This window comes from Protopterus annectens, chromosome 13.part0 (assembly GCF_019279795.1).
Source record: "Protopterus annectens isolate FY-2018-M chromosome 13.part0, PAN1.0, whole genome shotgun sequence".
In the NCBI taxonomy this organism is placed as follows: Eukaryota; Metazoa; Chordata; order Ceratodontiformes; family Protopteridae; genus Protopterus; species Protopterus annectens.
In genome coordinates, this window is record NC_056747.1 from 1,202,994,726 (window position 1) to 1,203,012,371 (window position 17,646).

The 17,646-nt window shown below is 39.7% G+C and overlaps 1 protein-coding gene across 3 annotated transcripts in view; it reads left to right on the forward strand.

Annotated features, from left to right (window-relative positions):
* The window catches only part of LOC122788204 (transmembrane ascorbate-dependent reductase CYB561), a 197,404-nt gene that overhangs the window by 86,150 nt on the left and 93,608 nt on the right, over positions 1-17,646 (forward strand). For all 3 annotated transcript variants that reach the window (XM_044055210.1, XR_006362618.1, XR_006362619.1), the window contains exon 2: positions 4,625-4,830. In XM_044055210.1, the coding sequence (XP_043911145.1) occupies positions 4,626-4,830 (205 nt within the window). In that variant the 5' untranslated portion in view covers position 4,625. The remainder of the gene's footprint in view (positions 1-4,624; positions 4,831-17,646) is intronic.

Sequence of the window (17,646 nt, forward strand, 5' to 3'; positions counted from 1 at the left end):
GGCAGAAAGAGTAATTCTGAAAATCCTGGGGAGTAAGAGCATATAGCTTTCCTACAGGGCAGCAGTCTCCAGAGCAACAACCAATACAGGCTCATGGCCAATAAGAGCTGTCAGTCAAACATTTTGTTGTATGAATTAAGGTGTTCATTTTGAATCCATGAATGCCCTCAATAGTTAAGTGAGATCTTGATGTTAGCAACCTGAAGAATATTAACAATAAATTAGATATCAGTAAGGCTTCAGATTTTGTTGGAATTACAAATGATTATCTAAACAAGCTGAACAATCAGCTATTGTCATCTTGTAAAAAAAGGTATACATTGTCACATATCCTCAGCATGGGAATGGGAGAAGTGAAACCTGAAAAAGGAAAAAACACAATGGCGGCAGCAATGATGTCTGGAACTATAGGCTGATGAGCTACACTGGCAAGGTTATGAAAGACTGGTACAAGAAACCTTATTAAATGGATTCAGAGATACAAAAATTCAGTAAGAGTTTATCAACATGCATACTGCCTTCAAACAGCCAGTTTTCTCTGCAGCAGCATTATAAGTACTTTAGCTTCAAGATTTTGGTTTGATGTAGTTTATATTGATATTGAGTATGCTTTGGGTGTGGCAAGTCATCAGTTTGTTACAAAATCTCAGACAATCAGCCTGTCTGGATTCTCTGGCATTAGTGGGAAAAATAATTGTTTTTAAAGTAGACAACGGTCATTAAATTTGAAGGAGAATAAAAAGAGCAGAGCACTGTCAGCCAAGGATTGCCCCAGGGATCCATTTTGAATCACTGTCTTTTCATTATTGTAGACCCTAAAATTAATAACTCAGTCTTCTGCACAATCATACTGGTGATATTAAGGCAGGAAAAATAACTTCCAGCTGATTGAAAACAAAATGTTGAGCAACTTTGTTAAAACAAAAATTGTATCGTCTGAGTCAAAAAAAAAAAGATTAATGAGGCATATAACATAAAAATGTTCAGTATAGAAAATGTCACAGTAGGACCCTGACATTTTTGGTGGACAAAAATACAAATATTGGGGAAGATATTAATAATATTTATTCTGAAAATTACAAAACAATTGGATTTATACTAAATCTAGAAGGCCAAATGTTTTGCACCTGTATTGTAGTCTGGTAAAATCCAAAATAGAATACAGCTGTACATTCTGGGCTTAAGTGCAAAGATGATCTATTTTACCATTTGCCACAAAAATCTCATTCCTAGATACTCTGGAATATTGTTCCTTATTAAGTAAAATAAATATTTTGCATGAACAGTCGATGGTGTACATGATCACCACTCCTCCACCATTATCTGGCTTCATGACACAAATATCTTAGTTGCCCATAACATCTTGCAACAAAGCTATCTTGTCCCAGGTTAGGTTATTTTTCCACTTAATGTTTTTCTGAGCCTACAAATGGGCAGATTTGATCAACTCTCTACCCTGGTAAACAAATGTAAATAAATAAATTTAGTGGGGCTGCAGGTATATCTCTCTAGCTGTCTGTCTATTGATCTACATATCTGTCTGTCTGCTTCAGCCCATCTACTTGTCTGTCTGCCTATCTATCTATCCATCTGTGTAATCTATGCATAAATGCTGATGTGTTTTTTATGCTTGTTTGCTCTCTTGTTTTGTTAACCTGGTAGATGAACTAGTCCATTCACTGTTTTCAACCATGACCCAAGCCAACAGGCACAAACAAGGAATACCAAATAATGTACATTAAGCAAATAAAAAAAAATACCACATATAAATACAATACGTGAATGTGAAATATAAGAATCAGTAAGCATAAAGAAAAATATATACTGACAAAGTCTTTAAGTTGCAGTCAACAGGCAGCTCTGTATGCACATGTAACCATGTTGCTTAATATTTTAGACCCACGCTTATATGATTTCCAGTAACTGCGGTGGTGGTGCTGCGGTAGCGTTGTCGCCTCACATTAAGACGTTGTCCCGTTCGATTCTCAGCTAGAGCGTCTTCTGCATGGAGACATGCGTGAATGGGCGTACCTTCGTTGAAGGTTGTACATCGGGGCCGGTAACTCAGCACGTAAAAATCAACTACCAATCATTAGCAGACCGGAGTTCAGCTGTGGCGACCCCTAACCGGGAAAAGCCGAAAGACACAACAATAACAACAACTTATATGATTTCCAATGTTGTTACTGCCCATTTAGGAACCACAACGCTTATTTTCTAATTGTCAGTTTTTACAGTTAATTTGCACATTCGTCTGTGATAGCAGCTTTAATGCCCCTCCTCCCATTTTTTTTTTTCATCTGCAAATTTGTATCTACCTTCATGCCTGTGTGTTACTCCTTTTGTCTGAGGTACCCTCTCATTTTGTCAAACGCTATCTTCTTAAAGTCCACAGCTTTCACTCTTTTCAAGCTGGACTAGACTCCTTCCTACATATTGCACAAAAAACAATTTAGTGAATTGCAAATCAGTAACAAATAAAGAAATGAATTAGTTAAAGTCAGTCTGGGGAATTATGAAAATGTGCCATTATTTAAGGGGAAGCATTTTTTCCCACATCTCCTCCCATACATGGAGCTGCGTCCCCTGTCCTGTCAGAACTGGTCCATCAAGGGTTGGAACGTGCACATACCTGCTGTACTGAAAACAGTCTCAACTTAAATGCAAAAAATGTGCAGCACAGTAGCATTCGGTAAAAAAAATTTCCCATCTGATATGTTTTAAATGGTGCTCCTCTTAAGACAGACACCGTCACAACAGACCTGGATACTTACGTGGACAATTCTCTCTCTTTGATCATCCTGTTTCCACCATAGTCATGATATTCTTCTATCTGATCCAGTTAATTTCCAAAGGAATGTCTTCAAGATCCAAAGAAGTCATCATGCTGCTGTACTCTTCCCTTAACAGGCCCTTCACTGAATACAATGTTCCTTTAGTATGTGTAAATCAAAGTGCCCCAAGGTGTCTTAGGCCTTAAACCTTCCAAATATCCTAATAAATGAGCACAGCTCTCATTATACTCAGCACCTACAGGCTGCTCTGAGGTGACGTGTCCTGCCTATTCAGCCACGAAAGATGTAATCCTGTTTGACCTTCTCTTTCTTGGCAAAATCATAGTAGGAGCCTAAATCTATACCAGCAAATAAACGAGATTCCCTGGTGATCTAGGTTCCTAGCTCACTGTGTTACCAGCCTATGCAATTAGTTACCACTACAGGTCAAACAAAGCACTACTTTGGCTACCTTTAAGGCTAGTCTTGATGTCTGGATGAATCGACACAGATTTATACCAGGGTTATCATGTACAGCCCACGTGATTTGTGAGGTAAGTGCAATTAAGTGCTTGAAAAGGGAGGAACAACCTTATAAGTGTGTCTCCTTAAAGGTGTATATGGCTCGGCATCTTATGGTCCTCATGACCGCTTGTCTAGTATTGCTCCTATGTTCCTGTAATTAACTGTAGAGTAGCTGCACACTGTTGTAAATGGGATATTCACTTTGAAAGTTGCCCCTTTAAGTTAATTTGTTTTTTTATGGAAATATGTGAATACTGTGATTCACGCACTTCCACCACAAGCAGTTCAGCTAAGGTGATAGTAAAGCACACTGTTTGGCAATCACTTGTTCCAAAATGGCTTTCTACATCAAGATTTGAGCTCCTTTCTTTGCCCACCCCTTTTCCTTACTAGGTTCTGAGACAAGTTGTTTGAGGCCTGCTCCTTGTAGGGCATTAAGAATGATACTGCATTTAGATGTGGTTACAACCAAAGTCTTTTAATTGATATGTCATAGTAAGTCCCTCACTGACAATGCCTGGCTGCACTTTCACTGTCAGTCTAAGGATGACATTTGTAATTTTTTTGTCATTTTCCTCCATATGAGAGGAATGTCTGTATTTAATCCCAGTGTGGTTTGTATTGTCATTTGCAGTCTACTGTCTAAGCCACAATATGCCCTCTCTTCCTTATTTATTCATCTGTTGTGTAATTTTACTTACGCACAGGCCCTGCTCATGACAAGGGTCACTCTGGCTCCTGTTTTCTTCCCACTCTGTCAGTCTGTTCATCCTATAATTGTGGAGTCTAAAATGTTTATGTCCCCGTTATGTTTTTTCGTGTACCATGTTTGTGTTATGACCAGCATCAAGGCATTGCACTACCACGCCCGTTTGATTGTGCAGTAATATAACTGTTCTCATTATTACATCTCCAAACAAAGTCTGTATATGTAATACCTAATGGACTTATGCAACAGCATCACACTTCTGTGATTTGAACTAAAGAAATAATTTAAAGATGAGCTGATCTTACAGGAAAATTAATAATCTGCCATGTGATACTTTTTAATGGACCGACAAAAAGGTTCTAGAAGAAAAAAGCTCAAGCTTGAGTCTGTTTAGACTGCATAAGACATCTGGAGTTGACAAGTTTTCAAATACTTTATTTATTTATGTTATTATGTGATATCTGCAGGCAAATATAATGTGAAATGAAACTGTACTTCTAACTATTTTGCAAAAAGAAGTTTAAAATGTAAACCTGCTACAATGACATGGAAATGATTTAAGGGGAACACATGTAATCCAAATGTCTTTCTTTCTCTTCCTGCACCAAACCCTTAGGATGGAAGATGTCCCAACAAGGTCCCAGGCAATGGGACAGTTGACCTGGACTGTGGCTGGCTCACAAGTCCTAGGGCTTGCAGTAATTGCTATCACAGGAGTATGGATGGGACACTATAGGGGAGGCATTTCCTGGAGCGGGATGCAGCAGTTTAACGTCCACCCACTTTGCATGGTCATTGGGATGGTATTCCTCTATGGAGATGGTAAGTATAATTCAGTACCTTCAGTGCTTTATCTTTTTCACAGTATTACTCTCAGTATTTACGCTATTTAATATAATCCTGAAGCTTTAATAACCTTTGTAGCCAGTTGCCTTTCTACATGAGCTGCCCTCCAGGGTGGAAAGGGAAGGTGACATCAGAAGTCTTCAAATCTCACTCTCCAAACTAAAAATTATATCTCTTATTAAATTATTACAACAGGATGTAAGATAATGAGCAATAAGCAATGTTTTGTAAAGATTTTTTTTGTTTCTTGTCAAGTATTTAGAAAATTTGCTACCTCCCCACATTATGCTGTTGTACCAATCAGGGTAGATTTAGTGATGTAATCAAACATCATGAATGATGAGTCACTGCAAAAGTAGGGACTGGCCCCTGTGCTGTGCAGAATGACACCCCCTCAAACAACAATATTTTCCATTCCTAACTGACCGAATGTAAACTATATTGGGCAGTTGGGTAATATGGTAGCTCTGTGGTACCTATCACGACTACAGTGTGTGTGTGTGTGTGTGTGTGTGTGTGTGTGTGTGTGTGTGTGTGTGTGTGTGTGTGTGTGTGTGTGTGTGTGTGTGTGTGTGTGTGTGAATGCACGCATTAATGTGCATGAATGAGTGTAACTAACATGCCTCTCAATTGTCTTGAATTTTGCAGAATGTCATCAATTTTGTCTCACATTTTTGCCCTGTCCTTCATAAGATTTTGATTTTCTGTAAGATCACTGACATTTACAGTCAGTTAATAATATCAGACTATCGTTTCATAGTTTTCATTTTTTTAGAAAATGCATGTTGATGCAAAACCTGTTGTTCTGTTATCTTTTTATGTGAATTAGAGTAATATGCTGCCCGACTTAAAGAACTCCAGCTCTATTCAGTCTCATACCGCTTGCTCAGAGGTGACGGCCTTGTTCAAGAGGAATCTTGACCAATGGATGGGACCTATATTTAAAAATTGTCCCTGATTTTGGGCCTTTGTCTCCCCAGCTCCTCTATTATTTTTGGCTTTGTCAAGAATTCTAGCCCAAAGAAGTTGAGAACTATAGTGAGTGAATGTAGTTGTATGCTGTCCCCTAGTATCAAAGTTTTTTTTCTCCCAGTATTCCAGCTTTCTCCCTTCTCACAAAAACACGGCAGATGAAATGATACTCTAAACTGTCCCTATAGGTTGCAGTCATGGTTGCAATGAACATCAGACAGACCATTTAATTTATTTGATTAAGAAATGAATACATTAACTTATATCATCTCCATTGTAGTGTTGAGAAGTATATTTCAAGCCTTTGCCCTTTTTCAGCATTGTTCAGACTGACAGACAAGAGCCATTCTGGTATGGAAAACAGTCCTGGTTCATGTCCCACCACAGTCACTAACACAAAGCAGGACAATATGCAGCAGATTCAGTCAGAAGGGATACTACATATGGAAATTAACTCACAACTTTCTAAAAGCTAATTCAAGAAACAGTTCACAATGCTGTAATTCCTACCATTGCAAAATGTACACTAGCAGAAGCGGAGGTGTAACCTCAGAGTGCCATTTGGGCAATAAAATGCTGTTTTTCTTTTTCAGTTTTAAGACCACATGGCCATACGTACTTAAAATGTTGTCAAATGCTTGGAAATTGTGTACTAAATTTATTTTCCTTTTCAGAAACAACACATTTGTTTTGTTTTTTTTTAATACTGCAATCTGGCAAAAAATGTTTCAGTCTTGTTTTTCAAGTATATTCATTATATGGGTCACATTCACACTCTACAAACAGTGATGTTCCATATACGTAAACTGCAGCTGCAGTGAGCTAACCATTTCCAGTGTTTTTTTAATTAACAATAAATAGCTAACAGATAAATTACAGGAGCCTGGGGCACACGTTCATTAGTATTTCATTTTTCTTTTATCCCTTACTTAATGCAATTTACAACCATAGCATGCTGGGAACTGTCTCCCAGATGCCCATTTGAGATGTAAATGAGCACAGCACATTCTGCAGAGACATCTAGGAAATCAGATCAGTGGGTGCCCTGTGGCTAAACTGACAAGAAGGTCATTTAACCAAACTGAATTTGAAAATAAACCCCGAAAACACTAGACACAACAGATATTTATCCAAGATGTTTTCATGCTTTGGAACATTGCAGTCAAGTACAGACTTTTATTAACCTAGATTTAATGTTTAATTATCAGCTCAGACACAGAATTAATTTCTGAAGTCCATGTTTCATTTTGTCTTTCTCTACTCCAGACAAATGAAGCCTAGAGTTATCTACAAGATACAGTGTTTTTGTATATATATATATATATATATATATATATATATATATATATATATATATGTATATATATATATTTTTTATTGAATTAATTGTGTATTTATATGTGTATGCATTTATTTAATCACTTAGTTGTTTTTAGACATTGCTCTCAGACATTTTTTGTGTGTCCCTTCTGTTCAGCAGTGGGATTTCTGACAAATTTTAATCTGTTCACCCTGGCACCAGGGTTATGATAAGTGGGGGGCTGGCATAGTGGCTAAGGAGTTCACCTTACAAGCACAAGGTGCAAGGTTTGATTCTCACATGGGGTAATTGGCTAGGTTTAGAATGGCTCACAAGTACAGTTTTTCACATTGCAATAATTGTCTGGGCTCACAAGGACAGTTAGTCTGCTACTAATTTAACCACCAGAGGGAGGGTGGCATAATGGTTAAGATATTTGCCTTACAGACACAAGGTGCAGGGGTTGATTCTCACATGACCTAATTGGCTAGGCTTAAAATGGCCCACAAGGGGAGTTAGCCTAGTACTAATCTATGAGCTTATTTAACCAATCCTCTGCCTAGTATCTCCAAAGAGCAGGCCATAGCCGCATTCTCCATAGACAAAAATACAGCCTCTATCAGACCGGATAACATCCCAGACTGCCTACTTAATGGTCTAAAACAGGACCTAGTGGAACCACTTGGCACTCTCTTCAACCACAGTCTTAAGTACTGGCTTTGTCCCAGCAGAGTGGAAAACAGCAAAAGTAATTCTCTTGCACAAAGGGGATCTAGCAACCGACCCTGGGAACTATAGACCCATAAACCTAACCAGCCTTATCTGCAAGGCCATAGAGAGAATTACCAAAAGTTATCAACAAAGATATAAGTGACCTTCAGACTTTGGGCCCAACCTAATTTGCCTTTGTTAAAGGTAGATCATGCTATTAAACCTGTGGACTTCTTCGAAAATGTTACCAAAGCCCTGTATGAAGGCAAAACAGTAGATATAGCCTATCTTGACTTAGCCAAGGCTTTTGACACAATTCCCCACTCAGGCATCATTGAGAAACTCACCCATCTGGGAATTAACCCATGTGTCACTAGATGGGTAGCTAACATGTCTCACCGACAGAATGCATACAATCAAAGTTGGGGATTCCACCTCTACCAGCAGAAGCGTTACCAGTGGTGTACCACAAGGATCTGTGCTGGGCCCCCTACTGTTTGAAATCTATTTCTCAGATGTCCAGGTGAAAACAGATGGCCTGTGGCTTACAAAGTTTACCAATGACTGCAAACTGGGAGCAATCACTGAGTCCTCCAATGATGCTGACATACTGCAAAAAGGGCTTACACAGACAAATGATTGGTGCCAAAGCCACAGACTTAAACTAAACACAAAAAATGCATTATCATCCCTTTCAGCAAAGGGTAAGTCCTTCCATATTACACTATTAACAGTAACCTCCTTAGCTTGAACCATGTGGTGAGAGATTTGGGGACACAGGTTGATAGCAACCTGATCTTCGATCACTATGTGTCCACAGTTTTAAGGAAGGCATTCTGTGTTGCACAGCTCATAAATAAGGGAATCACATTTATAGCTAAGGATGTTATAACTCCCCTGTACTAATCCCTCATCAGACCACTAATAAAGTACAATGCTCCCTTCTCTATGTACCTCACCAGACATCTGCAGCAGCTGGCGAGACCTCAGAGGTTTCTCACCAAGAAAATTCAGGGCCTTCAACACATGACCTACATGGACAGACTGAAGACCCTGTCACTGTACTCTATATCTTACAGGTTGCTGAGATGTGACTTGTGCCTGGCCTACAGAGCAGTTTTGGACCCTGCCCTAATGAAAATGCTGCACTTCCACAAGCCAAATGAGGTAAGATTCACTCGGTCTAGGGATCTTAACCTAGGCTACGACATTAACAGGACATGCTGAAGAGACAGATATGTCTCCCGGAGATTGCCACTGCTCTGAAATAAACTCCCAATTCACATAAAACAGAGCTTCTCAATGACCCTATTTAAGCATAACTTTGACAACTAGATGGGAAACCATAAATTTACCCCAGAGGTGTCCCTATGTCCGTCTTGGATAAGGGCAATTGGTGCTGATCATAGACTTGCGCTGTAAATATAGACCATAAAACTTGGTCAATAAGGGAACAAGGGTATAACATGGCTAGACTTATAAAGTTCCTAGGGCCAATATCCTAGTAACCTCCTATGAACCTATGAACATCAGTTCTGTTTGACAATGGTAAAGCTATACAACATCTGCTATTAGAGTTCTTTAGCAAAATAAAAAAAGGTTACAAACAAGTGGAACAACATCACATAACTATAAAAAGTATGGAAATGAAGCAATAATATGTCCAGAGCTAATATGAATTGAATCCAATGGCCAAACACCCTAAAGTGGGTGTTTCATGTTGGGAGACAGTACTACCCATGGTAGTGACTTCTTCCATAGAAATGTATGGTAGAATTCTGAATGGTGGAGAACATTTCTCGGAGATGCCTTCTGGTTAAACTTAGAATCCAGACAGTAAGAGCACAAAGTAAGTCAATGAATTATACATTATTCATACTATGTAAAGTGTCCTCATTTGTGCATGTTGTGCTCTCTGTTGGACTCCTGTAATGATTCTGAAAATAAATATTCAAGTTTTAACAGCTGGTTGTTTTCCTGTTCTTGTCTGACTAATGGCTTTGCCGCTCCTCAAACTGATATTTTGTTAGTAAATATTACATAGCCTGTCAGATATTTTTGTGTTTAAAATAAGCCCACTTTATTCCGCTGTACATTACCATATGCAGTAATGTGATTTTTAATAAGGGGATTTTACATGCCCAGCCTCAACCAGGATTTTTTTTTATTTTTACATGACACTAGATATGATTATATTTGAATAACACTTGACTGGTTCATTGTATCTCTAATACTCATTTACCATATCTCGTTTACTTTAACTAGTCAATGGCATTTAAACAAATAACTATGAATTCCTGACCTAGTCAATGGCATTTAAACAAATAACTATGAATTCCTGAAGCACTCTGTAACTTATTTAGTGAAGGCAGTTCAGCCATTCAGAATGGCATGATCTTCTGTTAGTTGATAATGTAGCCTCTGTGTTTTTCAAACCACTGCTAGCACATTAAGCAAAGCCTTTTCCATTTGTGGTCCTAGGATATAAATCACCCTAAACCCCTCAAATTTGCCTGCAGAAAATCATCCGCTTTCTGATGACTTATTAATGCTTGCAAAGTATTCTTAATTTTCCAGCTAACCTACATGGGCACTGAACTGAATAATCACTAAATATCTGCACACAGCAGTAGTGTTCAGTTCATATAGTGGTACTTTTTTCTTATTTTGCTTAATTCTTATCTACTTCTAAACTTTAAAGTGTAACTTATAAGATGTTGCACTGCCCAATCATTTTTGCATTCTTCTGCACTTCTTCCATTCCAGGTCAAGAATAAAAAGTGATCTATATGGATCCATGTAAGGCTGCCAGCCCAGCTAGCTGGAATTTTGTAAATAATTCTATGTCATTTGTGAATATTAATATGATTTGTATGCTTGTCTTACAAATGTAATAAAACTATATGTTATGTGGCTATTAAACTACTGGTGCAGAAGTGTATGTTGAACCGTATGTTATGTACTGAGATTCAAGAATGCATCCACAGTGTACCGTATTGGAAAAGAACAGAGTTAACTTGCAAACTCTAAAAAAGTAAGTGAATTGTTTTACGATCGTGTTTATCTCAGTTTCGCTGAAGGGGACAGGATGTCTACAGCTAGAAGTTCTTTCTATTGTCTGGAAACATAAATAATTACAGGTTTCAAATGTAAAAGTGTTTAACTGTTTTACGACTTCCAGTTCTAGGCAAACTTCTGAGAGAGAAATATTTCTCACAGAGAAATGTTAAATTTTGTTGGTATTTGAAGGCAAATGACAAATAGTGATGTCATCCAGTTGACTCAGTAGTAACGTGTTGTTATTATATTAAGAACTGTTACTCAGAGAAAGTCTGTGCATTTTGTATTTGTCTTTGGACCTAGAAACATCCTCTCATCAGCACATCTGCTTTGCTAATAGTAAGTAACTAGATTACAGTGATATATTTTAGATATAGTTAGGAATATAGTAAAGATTGGTTTAGATGTTTTCTGTATTCATTTGAGACTGTCCTGCAATGTTGTTTAAAAATATTTCCTGTGATTCTGAACTCTGTAGTCACTGTATTGAGTTATTGAGTATTGTCTTGTTTTTATTATTTATTATTAAATATATTTAAACCTTTTCATTGTAGCTGGTTTGTTTAGAGATATTTAAGCTCTTAAAGTATTTGCATACGTATTTGGTGACACTGTGCAGGCCACTATTAAATGACCTTGGCCTTGGTCACACTTACCATTTGGTTAATAGTAATATTACACATTAGAACTGGTCACCCTTTGTAAGGGCCTTATAGTAGCTGATAAAGATCTGGTTGCTGGCAGTGATAACTACCTTTTAGTGTGGGCAGAAGGGGGCATAGCTAGTAAACCTGTGCCAGCCTTTCCCAGGATTGTGTGTGTGTTTCTATATAAATCAGATCTCAAAGTGTGTATGCCAGCTATTTGGGCAGGGACATGAAGCACTAGTTGGACAGAGAGGGTGCTGGACCTTTGGCCTGACCACTCGGTTGAGATCTTAATCCTATAGCTGTGCCAGTGGGGAGTCTTATTGGGGATCTGGAGAAAGAAGGAGAAATCAGCCCTCAAACTGACTGTGATCTCTGTGTGCTCTTAAGGGAAATTGTACCTCACTGTGTGTGTACTAGTCATCCTCCCAATGTGTACGTCCCTCACTGGTGCTACTGGTGAGGATTGAGGCTCCTTCATTACTGGGCCAGTGCAGGGGAGTCATAATCCATCCAGTTCTTAGTAGAACAGTAAATCAATACATAATGGCATTATTCTAAGCAAATCATTTTTCTTTATTTATTTTATTTGTTTTACATTTGTTGACCAAGATTTTCCAACTGAGCTGAAGAGCCCTTTTTCAGCGGAGGCCCGGGGAGAAGAGCTCCAACATATTATACAATTTTAATTATAAATTAGCATTAAACAGCAATGTTACAGGATTATTACAAGGCATTAAGTAGCAATACAATGTTATACAGTGTCAATAATCAAGAGTATAGCAAAACTATTTCAAGATGTATAAAAAGAAATATGTCATTAAGATGAATATAGTTTTTGGGGGTAAGTGGTTACAAAAACTCAGTTTTATCATAATGTAGTTGCATGAAGGCAAGACAACGACAATAGAATGTTTCTCTGAGGCAATTTGATTAATAGATTTTAGAAGACAGTAAAAAAGTGGTTAAGGAAGATTAAAGAGAGCTAGTGAGAAGAGTGAGTTAAGGGCAGAAAGTAGATTAAGGTACGGGAAGTAGGGGATATTTAAGGAGGGAGAGTGCAGTGGCAGGACCAGTGACTTTAAAAGTGCTCTTTGGTGGCTGTCTTAAATTGTTCAGGATGTGAAAGGGTCCTGATTTCTAGTGGGATCCTATTCCAGGCAATAGTTGGGTGATAGCTGTACATGTTGCGTCCAAATTTAGACTTGAGTTTGTAGATTTGTAGTAGGTCTTGGTTAGAGCTTCGGAGTGGTCTGGAGGGAGAATAATGGGAGAAAACACAAAATCAATTTGCCGCACAATCACAGCCCTTAAGGCGAGATAACACACCTAACACACTAGTAATAGGTGACTCTATAGTCAGGTACACTGATGTCCCACTCACTAGGCTAGACAAGCAGAAGGTTACTGTTAGCTGCCTGTCGGGAGCCAGAATCTGCCACATAACACAAGCACTCAGGTCACTCCAGAACAAGTACAAATATGACTCTGTCATTGTTTATATTGGTGTGAATGACCTGAGACGTACCTCCCTGGACTACATGAAAAGAGACATGGAGGAGCTAGCTCTCTGATCATGTTGCCTAGGCTGGTATGACCCTGACCCTAAGTAGCATCCTGCCCTGACCAAAAATGATACCTCAGTGTAAAGAAAAAAAATGATCAATTTCAACAATTGGCTAAGCTTCTGGTGTCATTCAAAAGGGATTCAGTGTCTTTCAGCCTGGGATGACATGCTCATGCTTCGCAAGAGACAGCTTGCACCTGTCACCCCTAGGCCTTGGAATACTGGCCAAGGCTCTTGCTGCACCCATACTGCCTTTTTTAGGCAAGGCTCAAAAGTCAAACCCACCTCTGTAAACAGCACAATTAACAAAAAACTGAGGGTTATGCTACTCAGAGCCAGGAGTTTAAATCTCAAAATGCACATGCTTGAAGCACTCGTCAGTATGGAGAATGTTGACATCTGTGCAGTAACTGCAACCTGGTTCAAGGCTCCAGAGAGCACCCCAGCACTACCGGGCTACAACTCATACCATACGTTCTGGCCAGAGAACACGGACCAAAACACAAAAGGAGGGGGTGTATCCATATTCATCAAGGATACCTACACCTCCAGGTTAGTGGCGCAGCATGATACCTCTGAGATCATCCATGTGCAACTAACATTGGGCAAATCTGCAATGAAAATTGTGGCCTGCTATAGTTCACCCTCCATGACCCAGGACCACCACTCCACCTTTCTTGAGACACTGGAAAACATGAAGGTTTTACCAAACACCCTGATATTGGGCGATTTCATTTACCCTACCATTAACTGGGAAAACTACTTGAGTACAAACTCCCAGGCCCAGCGCTTCCTGGAATTCATTAACTCAAATGCCCTGGATCAGCTGGTAAACTCCCCTGCCAGAGGTGAAAACATATTTTACCTGGTCATCAGCAACGTGGGCGACAGGTGTTCCACACTGGAGGTCAACCCGTCATTGGTTAGATCAGACCATAAACTAATCACTCTGGATGTCCACATCCCACCACCATCCCCAACTAAGGAACCCAGAGTAAAAAAACTTTCCTAAAGCAAACTTCACCTTACTTAAGACAGAGGCAGTAAGTTTCACAGCCCCCACGCTAAGGGATAACGCTGCCCAAGATGCAGAAACCTTTACAAATGCACTCTATGAGCACCTACAAGGATGCATGGATTGTGCCATTCCTAACAAAACCAAGACTCACTCCTCTAAGAGAAGGAAACCAATCTGATGTACCCCTGCCATAAACAGGCTATACAATAGAAGGAGGAAACTAGTTCAGAAAAAAAGCAAATCCCAAGAAGGAAAGACATCCCTGATCAGTATCAGTAAGAAACTAAGGTCCCTCATAAAATCGTCTAAGGTTAACTTCGAAAGAAAAATAGCCAAGGATTCAAAAGATAACCACAAAGCCTTCTTTAGCTATGTTAAGAATCTAAGTGGCAACTCACAGATATGCACTGAACTAGTGCAAAATAGCATAAAATATACTGAACCTACTTATTGCCTACATCCTGGCAGATAGATTCAGTGCAAATTTCACCCCCCCCTCACCCCCAAAAGGGCCCACAACAATACCGGAAAAGTGTAGTGTCTCAGAAATCACAGATGCACAGGTGAAAACAGCCCTTTCAAAAGCCAAAAAACACAGCATCATTGGGGCCAGATGGTGTCCCAGGCTGCATCTTGCATGAACTACAGAACAAATTAACCCCCCACCTAAAAACGCTGCTCATCCTCAGCCTCTCCACAGGCTACATGCCCATAAAATGGTGCACAGCAATGGTTATTCCACTCCACAAATGAGGGGCCACAACAGATCCTGGTAACTATCGCCCCATAAGCCTGACTAGCCTGGTCTGCAAGGCTATGGAGTGCATCATCGTGGAACTCATTAACAAAGACATTGGGAACCTCCAAACACTTGACCCGACCCAGTTCGGCTTTTTTAAGGGCAGATCATGCCTACTAAACCTGGTTGACTTCTTCAAGCCAGTCACCAAGGCCATAGACGGGGGGAAAGGTGGTTCACACAGCCTACTTTGACCTCGCCAAGCTTTTGACACCATTCCCCATTTGAGTATTACAGAAAAACTCACCAGCCTGAACATAAACTCCTATGTCACGAGATGGGTTGCCAACTGGCTTACAGACAGAACTCACATGGTAAGAATAGCAGACTCCAGGTCTGACTCTAAACCAATCACAAGTAGTGCCCCGCAAGGCTCAGTCCTGGGACCCCTACTGTTTGGCATATACTTCTCAGAAGTACAGGCAAACATAGGTGGACTATGGCTAACCAAATTCACCACTGACTGCAAACTGGGTGCCATAACTGACTCTCCGGCTGACATGGACATCCTCCAAAAGGTCCTTACTGAGACAGACACCTGGTGTCAAAGTCATGGCGTCAAGCTAAATGCCAAAAAATGCATAGTCATCCCATTTGGGAAAAACAAAACACCCACGAATTACCACATAGGTGGCAGCCCCCTTAATACAGAAGAGGTAATAAGAGATCTGGAGACCCAGGTAGATAGTAATCTCTCTTTTGACAATCATATTGCCAAAGTAGTTGGGAAATCCTTCTATGTGGCCCATCTAATTACTAAAGGGTTCGCAACTAGAAATAAAGAGGTTATAGTGCCCCTCTACTCGTCACTCATCAGACCCATCATAGAGTACAATGCCCCATTTGGGATGTACCTCACAAGACACTTCCAACAGCTGGAAAGACCACAAAAGTACCTCACCAAGGTGATTACTATGTCCTATGCAGCCCGAATGAAAAAACTCCGGCTGTACTCAGTGGCATATCGCTTACTTAGAGGTGATCTCTGCCACAACAATAAATAGAACATGCTGGAGGGATATATTCCTGTCGCAGAGTCTCCCCATGCTTTGGAACAAAATTCCAAACTACATTAGGCAGAGCCCCTCACTAACACTCTTCAAGAGAAACCTTGAAGAGTGGATGGGTAACATAAATACACCCCTGGGGTCACTTCATTGGCTCTGCTTGACAGAAGATCTGTTAATTAATCAACTGGGTGGCGAAAGCTGACACACTCTGGCTAGGCTTATAAATGCCCTTGGACAGATAGCCTAGTACCTACCTATGAACCTATGAGAGAGGATAGTGCTGGGCAGTAGGAAGGCTGGTGTAGGATAGAATGGATGATCTGGAGCTCAGAGAGAAGAAGCTGGTGGGGGAATTCAAGCCAGTTTAGGTGTTTTAGAGAGACACAGTGATGGAATTTGTAGGTTTGTTGGGTAGCAAATCTAGCTAACTTGTTGTAGGTAGATTCAAGTTTGGTCAGGAGTGCTGATTTAAGATTTGTGAGAATTTGAGAATTGTACATTAGACTGGGTAGAAGGTAGGTAAGAGAGAGAGTAATCTTGGCTTCAGAGGAAAGGAATTTCTTGTTATGGTAAAAGAGCCCTAGTTTTGAATGAGTCTTTTTGATACAGTTATTAACATGCAAGTCATATTTCTGCTGATCGTCAATGGTTACGCCTAAGAGCTTAGTGCTGGATTCTACCTGAATGGGAGTGTTATTAAGGGACTGTATGGAGAAGGAGGGTTTAATATTGTTGAACTTTTTAGGTAGGAAGAGTAACAGCTTTGCTTTTCTAGGGTTAAGGATGAGCTGGTTGTTGGAGAGCCAAGTTTCAACTAAGTTAGAAGATGCCTGAGTAGCTGAAAAGAATTTAGAGGGAAAGTTGGCTGTGGTGATGACTGTAGAGTCATCTGTGCATTGCACTAAAGATGACTGAGGACAGGAGGTATAGAGCTGATTAGTAAAGATATTAAAAAGTAAAGACCCTAGGATAGACCCTTGAGGTACACCTATTTTTACACGGAGAGGAGGGGAGAGTGCAGAGTGCCATCTCACTGATTGAGATCTATCAGTGAGGTAGCTGGAGAACCTCATAACTGCTTTATTGTTCTAGTACTTTAGAGAGAAGTGAGAGGATACTGATAGGTCTAAAGTTGGACATATCATTGGAGTTACGTCTTTTGTGTATAGGCAGAGTGTAGCATTGTTTCCAGGTAGAAGGGATTTTATATTCATAGATAGAGTGATTAATTAGGATAGATACAGGGAGAGCAAGACAGTCAGCTGCTAGTAGAAGAAAAGTGGAAGGAATATTGTCAGCTGATGCTGACCATGGTTTTAATTTAGAGAGTAGAGTTTTGATGTAGCTAGTAGGTACAGGTTTGAGGGAGAAGATATTTGAGGAGATAGGATTAGGTTCAGAAACGTTGGAGATGTTAGTAGTAGAGGAGTTTGGGTTAGCGTTCAGTAGCTTAGATATTGAATCGATAAAATAGGTATTGAAGATAGTGGCAGTTTCTTCAGATGTCTTGTCTGGGCATGGATTGGGGGAGCTAAGATTACCGGGATGTAATATTTGATTAATAGAGTTCCAGAATGTTTTAGGATTAGATTTTTAGGGTTGTGGGAGGTTTGTTAAAGAATTCCTTTTTATCTTTGTTTATGTGTTTTTTGTCAGATTTCTGGGTTCTTTATATTTTTATAAGTCTGCAGGGAGCTTAGTTTGTGAC